This window comes from Mustela putorius, unplaced genomic scaffold (genome assembly GCF_011764305.1).
Source record: "Mustela putorius furo isolate JIRA1106 unplaced genomic scaffold, ASM1176430v1.1 tig00000698_pilon_pilon_pilon, whole genome shotgun sequence".
NCBI lineage: Eukaryota > Metazoa > Chordata > Mammalia > Carnivora > Mustelidae > Mustela > Mustela putorius.
The window spans coordinates 4,155,470-4,171,655 of record NW_025421449.1 but is presented as its reverse complement, the minus strand read 5'-3'; the positions used below and the strand labels follow the sequence as shown (position 1 = coordinate 4,171,655).

At 40.2% G+C, this 16,186-nt stretch overlaps 1 protein-coding gene across 1 annotated transcript in view; it reads right to left on the bottom strand.

Annotated features, from left to right (window-relative positions):
- Positions 1-793: 793 nt before the first annotated feature.
- OIT3 (oncoprotein induced transcript 3) overlaps positions 794-16,186 on the bottom strand; it is a 28,288-nt gene continuing 12,895 nt past the window's right edge. Inside the window, exons 5-9 of the mRNA XM_004769475.3 lie at positions 12,702-12,824; positions 10,827-10,987; positions 8,788-9,203; positions 3,541-3,640; positions 794-1,737 (exon numbers count right to left, since the gene is read on the bottom strand). Coding sequence (XP_004769532.1) covers positions 1,564-1,737; positions 3,541-3,640; positions 8,788-9,203; positions 10,827-10,987; positions 12,702-12,824 — 974 coding nt within the window. The 3' untranslated portion in view covers positions 794-1,563. The remainder of the gene's footprint in view (positions 1,738-3,540; positions 3,641-8,787; positions 9,204-10,826; positions 10,988-12,701; positions 12,825-16,186) is intronic.

The following is a 16,186-nucleotide window of genomic DNA, read 5'->3' as shown; positions in this document are numbered from 1 at the left end:
GGGCCAAAGGAGGCTTCTGCTTCTGTGAGGTTTTATTGGACCACAACTTTGTTTTCATTTGTTTACGGCCACTCCTGTGCTACAACCTCAGAGATAAAATAGTTGTGACAGACTGGCCAGAAAGCCTAAAATGTTTACCATTTGGCCCTTGACATAAAAAGTTGGCCAATTGTTGACCTAGGTCATTCTGTCTTTTCTCTTCCTTTTGTTGATTTTACTGGTTCCATTAAGAATTGTTGATGATAACCATTTCTAAAGAGAACAAGAAAAAAAAACTGTCTCTTGATCTTATGTAAAGCCATAAAATTAATTGGCATATTAAGAAATTGGATTTAGTTGCATATAACATTTTAAATACAAAATTGCATATAAAATTTATTCCTGTGGTTTATAATATTTATTTCAATAAAATTTATTGAGCATAAAGCCCTACAAAATGGAGTATGGTATAATTTTACAAAATGGACTATGGTATAATTTATTCTTGGGGCATACAATGCCAAATAACAGGGCATATGGTACCAAACTTTAATTTTTTTTACAGTTCAGTCGTTGGACCTCTTACATGCAAGTTAATAAATTTTTTTAAAAGATTTTTTTTGTTTGTTTATTAGACAGAGAGACACAGTGAGAGAAGGAACACAGCAAGGGGAGTGGGAGAGGGAGAAGCAGGCTTCCCACCGAGCAGGGAGCCTGATGCGGGGCCCGAACATAGAGCCCTGGGATCATGACCCAAGCAAAAGGCAGATGCTTAGAAACTGAGCCACCCAGGCACCCCATGTTAATAAACTTTTTAAAGATTTATTTATTTATTTTGGAGGGGAGAGGAGGGCAGAGGGAGAGAGAATCTCAGGCAGACTCCACATCGAATGGGGCCCAACATGCGGCTCAATCTGAGATCAGAACCTGAGCTAAAACTGAGAGTCGGATGCTTAACCCACTGCACCACCCAGGTGCCCTGCATGTTAATAAATTTAATTGAAAATATTTCACTTAAGATGGTATAAAAACTTCAAAAAAGAAAACATCATGCAAGAGGAAAATCAAATAGTAACTTTTAGTACACACTTACATAGATAAACTTCCTAATCCCCTGTAAATATTCTGTGCTTGAATTGAAATTTCAGGGTATGATTATTATTTACATATTTAAGGAGTTATTGGGTATTTAAGTCATAATTTCAAGCAACTATTTAATTTATTTTAAGTCTGAAGTTTGGAGTATCGTGCCCAACTTTTGGTTGTAGTGGTCCTACTGTATCCTACACTGGGTGTTTAATTGTAGGGAGGAAACGTGCGAAATGGAGTGAGCTGCTTTCGGAAGGGACAGCGCAGCTTTCAATGTCAGGAGGATGAAGCCCCATGTGGGTCAGGTCAGTCAGCAGTGAAGTGACTTTTCCCAGTCCAGGGGCCCGAATCAGAATGAGTCCGTTCTGGAAGTCGGTCTAACCCCACAGTATGAGGTTTAAAGAATGCCGTGTTCTAGGGTATTGACTGATGTTCTCAGTGGGGAGTTCTAAAGAGGAGGGCAACCCAGAACCAGGAGTCGGGTGTGGGGCTGTCCTAGTCCTCCCAGTCGATCCTGATCGGGCCACCTGTCAGCATCTGGCTCTGGGGACCAGCTGTATCCTCTCCTTCCACTGCCTCACGACGCACTCGCCGGTGGCAGCCCTGGGCACAGCGGGAACGTTCATCCAGCCGTCCACAGACAAGGACTTGGCAGTGCAGAAACACTTCCTGGAAAGACCATAAATGATAATTAACAAAAATAGTGATAACAGATGCTGCTTGTAGGGCTCCTTCTGGAAGCCAGACGCTCGCTATACCAGATGTTTCATATACAGTATCTCATTTCATATAAACAACAGCCCTCTGAGGTGAATGTCATCATCCCCATTTTACAGATGAGGAAACTGAGACTTAAGTTAGACAACTTGCCCAGATTCACAGCATTGGTCAGGTGGGCAAACATATGGAGTCATGTGGGTGGTCTAACCCCCCCCCCCCAAAGCATAACTCCTGCCTTTGTATAGGGACAGGAGAGACCTTCGAGAAGGGAACACCTAATAACATAAACATCTTTGTTCTTCACATCAAAGTCTGGGAAAAACATAGGTGCCTGCATGCTTCTGTGTAAAGTAACAAGTTCTTTGTCCAAGCTTCTTCCTATAAGTTACCTCCTAAATCATGCTGCCTGCTTGGGGAGGGAGATCAGGATTAGCCATCATGGTTAACAGTTGTTCTAGAACAGTGATAAAACAGGAAAGGACATGAATTCACTTAAATGCAGTGTGGAAAAGATAGCTGGTCTCTTAAACTTCCTTTGGTTTAAACATTTCAACAACTCTACTGAGAAAAAGCAAAGTTTCCACCTTCACATTCTCTCTATTGCCTCTTATAACCTCTGTGTATGTGTGTTTTTCAAAAATGCAGCATACTTGGGGCACCTGGGTGGCTCAGTGGGTTAAAGCCTCTGCCTTCAGCTCAAGTCATGATCCCAGAGTCCTGGGATCAAGCCCTGAGTCAGACTCTCTGCTCAGCGGGGAGCCTGCTTCCTCCTCTCTCTCTCTGCCTGTCTCTCTGCCTACTTGTGATCTCCATCTGTCAAATAAATAAATAAAATCTTTTTAAAAATGCAGCATACTCAATATGCATGTGAATTGTTATGACATATGACTTTCAATATCTCCTTTTTCTATATTTCTCATTTTAATAACTGCTTAATATTACACTAATAGATATGTGGTAGCCCTGTTGGAGGACTTTTTCTCCTTCTCTATAACATACAACAAATCACATTTTTCTTTCTTTGCTTGCTTGTTTTTGAGAAACTGTCAGAATTAGAATTTTTAGATAAAAGAATCTGGTGATTTTACGGTTATTACTACATATTACCAGACAACTTTCCAGAAACCAGACCCCTTTATACTGCCACTATATACTTCTCCCTATAACTTTGCAAGCATTGTGATTTACAATTTTTATAAATTTAATATGTATAAAGTAATGACATAATTGTTTTAATTGGCATTTTAAGTACTGTTTTCACTGAACAAGTCACTATTTGTCTTTTCTGTGAATTTTCTGCCCATATACTTTGCCATATGACTACCGCACAGGCTTTTCAATCATACCCCCCCACAACAGTTTAAAATTATGATCATATAGGGGTGCCTGGGTGGCTCAGTCTGTTAGGCGTCTGATTCTTGACCTTAGCATAGGTCCTGGTCTCAGGGTTGTGGGTTCAAGCCTTATGCTGGGCATAGAAGTGACTTAAATAAAATAGAACTTAAAAAAAAATAAAATTATGATCATATAGTATTTTCTTTGAACAAACACAGTGATTTTATTGGAAGAAAGGCAGATAATTGTGACATTCTAGATAGCTAGTTCTGCAGTGTTTTTCACAGAGGTAATGCAGATCCCAACTGTGAGCTCACAGAGAACGTCAACAAACAGGCACGCCAAGAAATGAGGGCCAGGCCTGGGGGTGGGGGAGGAGGTGCGGTGTGGGTTCCAAGATAAAGGTGTTCAGCTCACCTTGTGGTCTTTGCCCACAAACTTGAAGACTGGGACCTGGAAGTGCTTTGCTAGGTGGTCCCGGGCTGTGTACTGCTTCACGGAGTCATCTGAAACACAACTAAAAGCAGGACAGGAGAACACGTAAGACTTGATGGCTTCAGCAGAGATGGAAAAACAATCTGGTCCAATGTGTTTAGTCCAAAGAAATGCTGACTGGGTGGAGGAGGCTGGGCTGCACTCAAGTTTTTTGAGAATGAAGGAAAAATGAAATTCCCTCCTTGCAAAGTCATCTTCAGCCCTGCTCATGAACACCGTCTGTCCCATCTCTCATTCTCTGTACCCACGAACTGGGCACGAGGACCTCTCGATACGTCAATGTATTGAAGCAGGAGCAACAGCAACCACATTTCTTTCAAAGATACCTTTTGAAATGAAGATATCTCTGGAAGGCTGTATTTTCCTTTGTAATACATCACAGGAATTCTGCATTCACATACTTGATGATTGGTTTGAGATTTCAAAAATATTTATTGGGCACCTAATACACACTAACCCCCAACGAGGGTTCAGAGGCGAGCAAGCCTCAATGTGTGCAACACTGAGCTGCATAAAGATTTAAGTTCCAGAGAGAGTAACTGGTTCTACTGGGAAGGTTCCGTCTCCTCCCAATTGCTGAACTTCATTTTCCCCCCACATTTAATGCAGAGTTGTAGTTTGATAGGGTCTTGGGTTTCCATCTCAGGTCTACTGCTTAAAGTGAAAGTCCTAGGCTCACCTCAAGGTTAGCTGCGGAAAAGAAGTCTTACCGGTTCTCAATTTTGAGACCAAGGTTTAGTATTTGATGAATATTTTCTCCTGAGAGGACAGAGATTACACTTGTATCGTCTTTCCCACTGTGAATTTTAAAGGAACTTTAAATTCTGGGTATTTTCCTTTTTCTGGATACCTATTAGTTCTTGTCTACCAGTCCAGGAAAAAAAAAATGTGGGGACCAGAAAGAAAAGTCTATGAAACTGGATCCTTGCTTCACGTGCTTACAGACTGCTTTCTAGTTCATTGCTAAGTACTGTTTCAGTGCAGTTCAAAAAAATCAATAAAACTGTTTAAAAAGAAGACATTGTGATATATAATAACCCCTCATCCATATTCCCTTGACCTGAAGAGAATCTAAATATATTATGCAGTTTCAGTTATTTCTTGTATTTATGTTTTCATTTTCTTGAGGTAAAGTTAATATATACCATCTTTTGATTATGTTCTATAACAAATACCTATCACATACCTAGTCTGCGCAACATGTTCTGTTGGGAGCTGCAGAGGATATAAAGATGAATAATATGGTCTGTGATGTCAAGAACTTTACAGTCTGTATCTAGGACAAAAATAGTAACATGATATCAAAACGGCACTTTTCATCTAAGGGCCTCACCATTTTCAATTATTTTTACCTAAAAATACCATTTTTTTTCTTTAAGGGAGAAAATGAGGCAGGAAGAGTTGTTATGGGGTAATATACTACAGAATAGGACCCAGGACAAATTCTGGCTCTTGACCTGGTGTTTGCTGGTCAAACCATGATGTGGTTCATCAACTCTAAGTTCACGTGCTAAAAGAAAGTAAGGATGGTATAGGATAATCCAAAATAATCAATTACTCAAAAGTTGTCCAATGTTTCACTTTGGAATTCAATGTTTCTTTTTCTGGAGATTACTTTTCTAATTCTACTTTGCTGAGGTTTGCACTAAATTGCTTTGTATTCTCTGAGCATATGCCAACTAAAACTGGAGAGAGGTGAATGAGCTGTGTTAAATATCAGGGGAAAATGACCTGATTTAAATGCAAGCTGAGAACAATGAATAATCAAACAATTTATAAATGTAAGCTTACTGCATTATGTTTATTTTCGGGCTCTGGACTTGCTTCAGATGATTATTATGATAAATGTCCATTCAGTAGTTCATTTGACAGCTATTTAATGACCCTTACTATAGGATAGGCATAGAGGGGAAAAGAAAAAGAAGGAATATTTCCACCTCAGGGCAGAAGAAATCAAGGAAGGCTTCATGGAGGAAAAAAATCCAGCTGAATCTTGACGGAACAGGGAGAGTTGGGCAGGAAGAAAAGGAGATTTCTGCAGAGGAAACAGCAGGTACAGTGAGGAAGGTGTAGGAAATAATAGAGTCTGGGAATTGCCTGTAGTTTCCTTTGCTGGGAACAGAAACTGGAGAGGGCAGAGGTCTGTGTGTGAGGCACTGCGAGCCAAGCTCAGAGTCGGATTTTATCTGGAGGAATCGTCTCACAGACACCATTCCAGTACTCTCCATTATTGTGCCAGAGATGGGACCATTTGCCTGTTTACTAAATATTCTAAATATACCTGGTATAAATTCTTGCCTCTGGCTTTTAAGCATTTTAATTTCTCCTGCAGCATATATATATATATATATATATATATATATATATATATACTTTTTTTAAAGCAATTCTGTATGTGCTAAGGGCTAGAAAATTAAAAAGCACAACTTCTTAGAACTCTCTAAAATAAAAAGCAGATAGTCCTTAACTGAGCATCTGAATAACAAATATATAAATAAACTTTACCAGCTTTACTAAGATTATAGATTACATGTTTTGTCAATAAGCGAGTTATGATTATGCATTTATTTGTGCAAAAAGTAAATACAGGGGTAGGAAAAGACTCTTGGAATGAGATAAATGTTCCCTATCTTGACTGTAGTGATGGCTTCATGAATGCATACATCAGAACTTAAACTGTACACTTTCAATGTGTATACTCGTTGTATGAGAATGGTACTCTAATACAGCCATTAAAAAAAAATAAAGGAACCCACATATACTCCCCACTAAAAGTAAATCCATTCCTTAATCTCCTTAGCATTAGGTATGCAAATGAAAAAAAATAAATAATAAATGATTCTTCTACTTTTCATTTTAAGACTTTGTGGAGGTAATTTTAAGATGGCAAGAAATCCAAAGAACTACAGACACCTATGAGACCTGTTACTGGCCATGCAAAGCAGCTCAGAATGATACATTTTCCATGTTCTGAAAACAAGCTAAGGGAGGCTACAAGTACTCCTGCTGGCAAACAGTTAAATTTACCAACCAAAGGAAATCAAGAGTCATCAAAGGTTTTTAGCAGGGATCTGGGAAAAAAAAAAAAATATATATATATATATATATATACACACACACATAATATTTATATTATATATATTATATATTATATATGTTATATATTATAAATATATATAAAATAATTATATATTATATATATAATATATATATTATGTGTGTGTGTGTGTATATATATTCCCCCCCCCAATTTTTAACATTTGTTTGTCTTTTGACTGGTTACCCAGGGATTCTTGGAGCTGAGATTTGAGAGTTGGGATTCAGGGGGCCGTCATGAGGCTGTTTTTGCTATCCAGGTGAAAGGTAAGGGCTGGAATTAAGACAGAGCAGAACAGAGAGAACAAGTCTGGGGGCACTGCTTCTTCCACAAAAGCCTCTTGGTTGATCCCATGTGCTTTAAAGTTGAACATCCCTGTGCAAGAGACTGACGGCAGCAGATGGAGGATGCCTGCAGTGAGAGAGCCAGCAGAGAAAAACTAAGCAGACATTTCAGAGTCTATGAGGCCCATTAGCCTAGGGCATGGCCCAGGTGGTTCTCTTGTTATACCATGTCGCTTTCAGTGAGCTGCGGGTCCTGACCCTACCTGAGCTATGTCCCACCTGACACTGAGAACAAGGAAGAAGCTGATAAGATTTTATCATGAGTATGGGATTTGTGTGTCCTTTTCCTGGGAATGTGAGCAATGGGTGTGACAACTGCTAGGCCTCCAACAAACTCGTGAGACACACACAGTTCTCAATCCAGGGATCCTTAGGAAATAAGGAAATCTCTTTTGTATAAAACAAGCAAACAGGGGCACCTGGGTGGCTCAGTGGGTTAAGCCTCTGCCTTTAGCTCAGGTCATGATCTCAGGGTCCTGGGATCGAGCTCAGCAGGGAGCCTGCTTCTCCCTCTCTCTCTCTGCCTACTTCTGCCTACTTGTGATTTCCCTCTCTGTCAAATAAATAAACAACAACAACAACAAAAACAAAAACAAGCAGACAAAAACCAAATTTCACTTGATCGTTCTTCTCCTAAAACCTTCTAGTAATTCTTGTCTCTCCTTCACTACCAAGCTTCCTAAAAGAGGAGCTGACATTGGCTGCTTCCTCTTCCCCATCCGCTTGCAATTATCTGCCTTCCCCCAGCCCCGACAGTCACACTCACGCTCAACCCTCTCTCTAATCAGGTTAATCAATTCTATGTTTCCAATAGAAACATGGATGATTCTTGGTCCTTTATCTCTCTCTAGTCCTGACCTTGTTCCTGGGTCTGATACACATTTCCAACTGCCCGCTGACCTTTTCTTCCCATGTATCCTGAAGGCATTTACAATTCAATAGTATTATCTGGACTTGTCGTATTCAATATTTCACCTCAAATCTGCTTTTCTCCTTAAGGCCATCCATCCGGGTTAACGGCATTTAGTCAGTTATCCGTGCTAGACCCCTTGGAGTCATTCTCAACTTCCTGCTCCCTCACCAGTTTTTACCTCCAATGTCAATAAATGGTTTTTGAGGGGCGCCTGGGTGGCTCAGTGGGTTAAAGCCTCTGCCTTCAGCTCAGGTCATGATCCCAGGGTCCTGGGATCGAGCCTCGCATCATCGGGCTCTCTGCTCAGCAGGGAGCCTGCTTCCCCTTCTCTCTCTGCCTGCTTCTCTGCGTACTTGTGATCTCTGTCTGTCAAATAAATAAATTTAAAAATCTTTTTAAAAAAATGGTTTTGGGGGCGCCTGGGTGGCTCAGTGGGTTAAAGCCTCTGCCTTTGGCTCAGGTCATGATCCCAGGGACCTGGGATCGAGCCCCGCATCGGGCTCTCTGCTCCGCGGAGAGCCTGCTTCCTCCTCTCTCTCTCTGCCTGCCTCTCTGCCTACTTGTGATCTCTGTCTGTCAAATAAATAAATAAAATCTTTAAAAAAAAATGGTTTTTGAAACAATTCAGAGCTTACGGAAGTGCCCTATTGTTTTAGGAAATGACCAGGTGTGAGTCTACGGCCGGGTGTACCACCCTGAACACGCCCTATCTTGTCTGATCCTGGAAGCTAAGCAGGGTCGGGCCTGGTTAGTACTTGGATGGGAGAAATCGGGTGTGAGCTGGGGATAATAAATCGTGTAAGCAGCATAATTACCCATCCTGGATGAGGTAGTACTTCAGGATCTCGTCGATCTTGGAGGTGGGGGTGGCAAAGCAGCTCTCTACCAGGCTTTCTAAGCCATTCACGTGCACCACAGGCTCAATGCCAAAGTAGAGGGAATCTCGAAGCTTGAGGGTGGGCAAAGCTTCCCGGTAGGGCTCTTCAAACTCATTGTCCTTGAAGATCTCCAGAGTGAATGGGAAGATTCCATGGCTGCGGCTCATGATTTCCAGGGGGGTATTTCGAAGGTGGGGAACGTACCCTTCTGAAATGGTGTACAGGCGTGGAAACTCGCAGGTCACTGGGATCAGCACTTTGCTGGTTCGGATGATGATGTCCCCGCTGCTTCCTGGGGTCTGCTTGGGTAGGCCTGTCACAAGGTTGCTTGCCACAATCTTGTCATTTACCACCTGAGCCAGGCCAGGGCCAGGAGAGGAAAAAGACTATGTCTATTTCTCCAGAGCTCCCCAATCCACCCTATCCCACCCTCCCACCCAATCCCATTCTTGACTGTAACATCCTCCACACTTCTATTTACATCAGAACAATTAGAGATTTGGTTGCTGAAGCTCAAAGGCTTTTTAAAATATCTCTTCTCTTTTCAGCAAGATGCTCTGACTGTTAAGAATTTTATATACTACTCCCTGGTCAACCCACACATTCCTCTGGAGTATTACTCATTAAACCTGAACTATGCAGAATCAGCAAATTCAAAGCTCTGGTATTTTAGGAAAGAATGGCTTCAGTGTATTATTTTTTTTTTCTGGAATCCTAGACCTGCTGATCAGGCTGCGGCCTGACCTTGTGCTGAACTCATCCACAGGCAGAGAACTTCAGCTACCGCATTTATGCAGACGGCTCTCAGTTCTTTATCTCCAGCTTTGTCTGCTCCCCAGAGGGCCAGCAACTCCAACCCACCTCAGGGCATTTCCACTCGATTATTCACAGATACAACAAACACAATTTGCCTGAAGTGGGACACCCTTCTCCTGGGATAGCACCCTCATATCCCACCCCAGGTCTCATTAGATTCCTGATTTTCTATTCATCGGATTCAATAAATAAATATTTGTTTAATTCAATGGTTGCAAGAATCGCGGCCCTGATCTTCTGGATCCAGGTCCCCTTTATTTCCATCCGTCTTGTACACTGCTATCTCATCATTACAGCGCCAGCAACCTCACTCTGGGGGATAAAGCTCAAATATCTCACCCTCACTCACAAGGCAGATCCTTGGAAGCACAGTCTTCCCCCACCTACTTCTCCAGTTTCCTTTTCCAATACGTGTTCCTTGCCAGTCAGTCTGCACTGCCCATTCACTCAGCATAAGTCTTAAATATTCCCATCTCTGACACTGGCTCACTTGTTTCCCATCTGAAACGGCCTTTCTTTTCCTCTCCGCCTGGATAAGCCACACACAGGCTTCCGTCCCAGTTCAAGGCCCACTTGTCTTGACTGCTCCAGTGTTTGTCACTTTCTGGACTGCAACGGCACCTGTCATCTCGATCACTGTTTCTTATTTATATTGTGTGTGTGTGTTGTCATCTCAGGCCTACTGCAAATGTTCCCCAAAGTGAAGAATCTTATTTCATATCCCTCAGACTCCGGTGCACATTCTTAGATGAAAGTACAAACCTTTTCCCTCTACCTAGTTCAACACTTGAACTCATCTGTTACCTCCTATAGGGACCCTCATCAATTCTTTACTTCAAGTAAAAAAATTGGTCAGAGGAGATGCAGCCAGCCTCCTGGTGCTGGGGCTGATGCACTCAGGGAAATGTCTGCTATATCAGAAAGACAGGACTACCGAAGAAAGTAAAGAGTAGAATTCTTCTCACCTCCCTGTGCTCACAGGGCCAGGACCACAGCAGATGCTCAATAATACACATGCTAAATGACTGGCATACGAGTTTTTGCATTCTTTCATGTGGAAATATTTCATCTATGACAAGCCACACAGCATACCTCTGTCAACTACCTCCCAAATAACTGACTTTTGGTCATCCCCCAAGTGTCCTCCAGCAAGAACCTACATCAACCACCGTGCCACACGTCTTGAGGGAGAAGAGGATGTTGACGTGGGTGCCATTGGACACTCCTCTGCAGGAGGTGTTGGTCAGGAAGAGCTCCAGACCGCCAACCAGGTCCCTGGGGATGCTCACTTCAATGGTATTCGACTTGCACAACACAGGGACTGTGGCAGAAAGGGGGCACTGTTAGAACGGAGAAATCTGAATTGGGAGAAGGATAAGAAACGCTTCTAGGAGAAATAATTTTACCCTCCCACAATTTGAGCTTTTTGTTCCATCCTCAAGGAAATCTAAGAGACTCAAAACAAGTTGGTGAACGAAACCAGGACTCCTAACTCCCCAGGCTGTGGCCAAATAATTCTCCTCAAACACACTGATCTCCAAATGAGGAAATATTGCTCAAGTCTTGATTCAACATTTATTTCAAAGTATGGATAGCATAGTTTTATGAACTGAAACACCTCACGGAATAACTTTTAGTACAAACAATTTATTGTCAATACAGAAAAAGTACTGCTTTGATATATGCTTCAATTACATAACAGTACTGCTTTGACTTTACCATTAATTATGTCTTATAAAACAGAGGTAATAAAAACAACGTTAGTGTACTTGGGGAAGAGTTCCAAATTATCCTTGCATTGTTCAGTAAACCATAAATGCTGACTATAAATTCTACTTTAACTTAATATGAAAAGGATTGCTTTTCTTTAGTGATCCTGTGTTCACTTTTCCAGGCTCTACAAATACTCTAAAAGGAATATTTATGGCTACTGTCAGAAAATATGTGAGAATATATCATAACAATGACAGAGCATAAAGAAATCAAAGGTAGGTGCTCATTAAATATTTGCTAGATGGATGAGTTAAGATTCTGAACATAAATAACTCAACTTCCAGAAAATAGTTGTCAGAAAATTGTTGATGCTCGTATTGTAATTGTAGGGAGAAAAATCAGTTCTCTAAGGCTTTTAGCTTAGTTTCACTACCCAATTATCTGTTAGAAAAGAAAGGAACTGCATCAGTTGTCTTAGACTTCAAAATTAACTACTAATTATACTACTAACAATAGAAATTAGGGGGGAAATTCATAAGTAAAAAGCAAAGGAAACTGTATGACCCAGCAATCCCATTTCTGGGCATATATCAAAAAGAATTGAAAGTTGGATCTCAAGGACATATCTGCGCACCCTTGTTCATAGCTGCATTGTCCACAATATCTCAACCATAGAAGTAATTCAAGAGCCTATCAATGGATGAGTGGCTAGACAAAATGTGGTATATAAATACAATGGACTATTATTCAGCCTTATGAAGGAAGGAAATCCTGTCATATGGTACACCAGGATGAACCTGGTGGATATTATCCTAAGGGAAATAAGTCAATCACAAAAAGACATATACCATAGGACCCCACTTACATGAGGTGTCTAAAGTAATTGACTTCATAGAAATAGAAATAGAATAGTGGTTGCCAGGGCACGGGGTGGTGGGGGGATGGGGAATTGTTCTTTCAAGGATATAGAGTTTCAGTTTTATAAGACAAAAAAGTTCTGGAAATCTGTTGCACAACCATAAGAATATATGTAAACTCTACTGAACTAAACATTTAAAACTGGCTTAGGTGGTCAATTTTCTGCTCTGTGTGTTTTTAACTACAAGTTCTTAAAAAGCAAAGGAAAATTAACTTTTTGGTAATATGTTCTCAGAGAGCTTCTCTCTTGAATGACCCCAGAGTAAAGATGCAGGGATACCCGCTGCCGAAGGAGCTGGTGTTCTAATAGACGAGAATCTTGACCTAGTTGAGTAAGGAAGGCAGGGAGGTTTGGGGCAGGGCAGGGGGGTGAGGAGCAGAGGTTGAGCCCATCCATGTACTACCTTGGCATGTATGGTTATCCTCAGACAGCACCAAGCCCCGGGGACATTCACACTGGTAGCCCTTCCCGGACACGAGGCAAAGATGGCTGCAGCCCCCGTTGTTACTGTGACATCCTTCAACATCTGCAATAAAACCAAAAGAAAAGGACTTGACCTTGCCGGCCTCTTCCCTGAGGATTCTGGTTCTTGGGATGGCACTTGGCATCAGGGAATACACTTGGCTCCCCACAGTATCACTGGAGCCTAATTCAGTCACTGAGTCATGTAGGGAAGCCCACGAAAATCTGTTTAAGTGAGTTGGGGGGAATTGGAGGAGGAGATGGACCATGAGAGACTGTGGACTCTGAGAAACAAACTGAGGGTTTTGGAGGGGAGAGGGGTAGGGGGTTGGGTGAGCCTGGTGGTGGGTATTATGGAGGGCACGTATTGCATGGAGCACTGGGTGTGGTGCATAAACAATGAATCTTGGAACACTGAAAAAATAAAATAAAATAAAATGGAAAAGAATGTGATTGCTACGAAGAGCAATCTTACAACATACACAAGCTCTAACCTCTTCAGCTGGTCATTTTGTAGAACGTCCTTCAGTCTGGATTTGTCTGTTTTTCTCAGGGTGGTATTAGTTTTGGGGAGGAAGACCCACAAGTCACTTCATAATTGCTGTAATATTTATGGCACCCATTTTCAAATTTTGTAGAGTATTACTGATGTAGAGGGGAATGACAGAATAGAAATGTAACTAGACTAGTTAGGTGGATGAGTTAGTTATTGTCAATTAGTTGGATCGCCAGACCTTCCCCTCAAATTTCTAGTAATAGTGGAACTGGGATATGTGTCTCAGGCTGATAGCACATAAAAATGAAGCCTGGACAACATACTTGGTCCACTCCACTAAGCTCTTTGTGACATACCTTTTTCGAATACATTTTTTAAAGTTCCCTTTTAAAAAGTTTTACATTTTGGGGCAGCACTTGAGTGGCTCACTTAGTTAAGCGTCCAACTCTTGGTCTCAGCTCTAGCCTGGATCTCAGGGTCACGGGTTCAAGCCCCACCAAAAAAAAAAAAAAAAAAGTAAAAATTTTGCATTTTCAAAAAGCATACTCAACCAGATGGACAAGAAAAAAGGATTCAGTTGAAAACTAAAGGAACTACCACATGATTTCATAGATAGTAGAGAAAAATTAATGACTTTTGTGGGCTCTAGACATTATCTTTTATCAAACTCTGGCCCACTATACAACCTTGTAAGTTTTCCAGGTACACAGCCACACCCATTCATTCATCTATTATCTATGAGGGTTTTCTCACTATAAAGCAGACTTGACTAGTTTCAACAGATTCCATATGATCCACAAAGACTAAAATATCTACTTTTTGGTCTACACAGAAAAACTTGCTGCCCTTGTTCTAGGGGTAAGATAAATTTAAAAAATGCTCTCAAATCATCTCAGATGGTCAAGGAAAGATATAAACTGATTTCCAGTTATAGTCAGAATTCTCAGTTCAATAATAGTAAAAAATATATATTACTTTGGAACATCAGTAAATTAACTGGGGATGAATCAATTTTTGTGAAACATACATAGAGTGTAAATTTACAGTGAATTAATTCTTGTAAAACTTAAGAAAGATTAGGCTATTACCTGGTTATAAATCTGGATACTTAAAAATGATAAAAGTACAGCCAGGGATTTTTGAAACAGCTGAACATGACATATAACAATGTAGAAGACAGTGTAAAAATATACTATAAAACATTAAGATAAACATTAATGGGACTTTTTTTTTTTTTCCCTAAAAGTGATCATCCTGGGGTCCTGGGTGGCTCAGTCTGTTGAGCATCTGATTCTTGATTTTGGCTTGGATTGTGATCTCAGGGTTGTAAGATCAAGCCCCACGTAGGGCTCCACACTCAGTGGGGAGTCTGCTTGGGATTCTCTCTCTCCTCCTCCCTCTATCCCTCCCCCTGCTCATGCATGTGCACTCTCTCTCTCTCAAATAAATAAATCTTAAAAGTCAATCAGTAAAAATTATCTTCCGTAAGTAATTTAATTTCCTGGGGTCTCAATTTCAATATTTGTAAAACGAAGGGTTTGGAGTAAATGTTCACTCCAGATATTTCCAGGTCTAAAACTGCAAAGCACAAAATAAGTTGAAATTCTGAGTTAGCTTAAAAGATATAAGCCTCTTATGAGGATATTCCAAAATGTTTGGATAGATTTGCCAAGAGGAATTGTGGGTCATTTTAGTTATCTTTCATTTATCCTTCCATATTTTCTTCTAGGAACATAATTTTCATAATAAAACAAAACGATAAAAATTATATAAAAGTAAAAAGTTTTTTATTTAAAAAAAGTCTAATTTTACAGACTAACCAACGAAAACAAATATGTTTGGACCATCAATAAAACTTAAATGTTTCAGGGGCACATGGATGGCTCAGTCGGTCGAGTGTCTGACTCTTGGTTTTGGCTTGGGTCGTGATTTCAAGGTTGCAAGACAGACCCCTACATCTCGCTCCTCACGTAGCAGGGAGTCTGCTTGAGATTCTCTTTCCCTCTGCCGACACTCTCCCCACCGTGTGTTCTCTCCCTCTCTTTAAATAAATCTTAAAAAAAAAAAGTAAGGGTTTCAAATATGAATCTTAAGGCTAAAGTATAACTCATGTACAAATTTTATCTTCTGTTAAAATACTTTTTGATTGGGATTATTAGGTTTTAAAATTATATGAGGATTAACAGTAATACTTCCAATAAAATGCTCATGAATAATTACAAACGTTCCTCATGGAACATTTCATTAATATTCACATATGCAAATATTATTGCATAAAAGAATTAAGATTTAAGGAAGATTCAAGACATTATCCTAATTCAATAAAATTTAAAGTACATTTAGTCTTGTTATAAGGGACAGTAGTTTAATATTCTGGCTAGTGGTCCTTCAGTGAATAATGCAAACTTTGTTGCATGGAATAAATTATGGGAACTAGCCATAATTTTTCCTTTTGGGGTAGTATTTTATTATGTTGAATATAACTAGAATAAAATGAACTCTTATAAACAGTATTATACCACTAATTTATTAGCCTCAGGGACAAATCATATGTCCTCTGTAAATGATAATTAAGTCATTTGTCTCTTTATATAATCTTCAAAGAGGTGGTTTTTTTTTTTTCTTTTGTTCCCTCAACTCCTAACATCATGAGATTCAGACTTATTTAAGTAGAAATGGTAACATTTTGGTTGTGATAATTTGCAAGGGCAAATGTGCCTTACAGAAGGGACATTATCTAAATTTCCTATCATTGTCACAGTATACAATTTCAACTATTTGACATACATTACAAATTCTTTTTTATTACTTAATTACGTAAAATATACATAGTCTTCCTGTTGTTGATTGAGCACCTAACTCTTGGTTTTAGCTCAGGTCTTCATCTCAGGGTTGTAGGATCAAGCCCCGTGTGGGGCTCCACGCTCAGT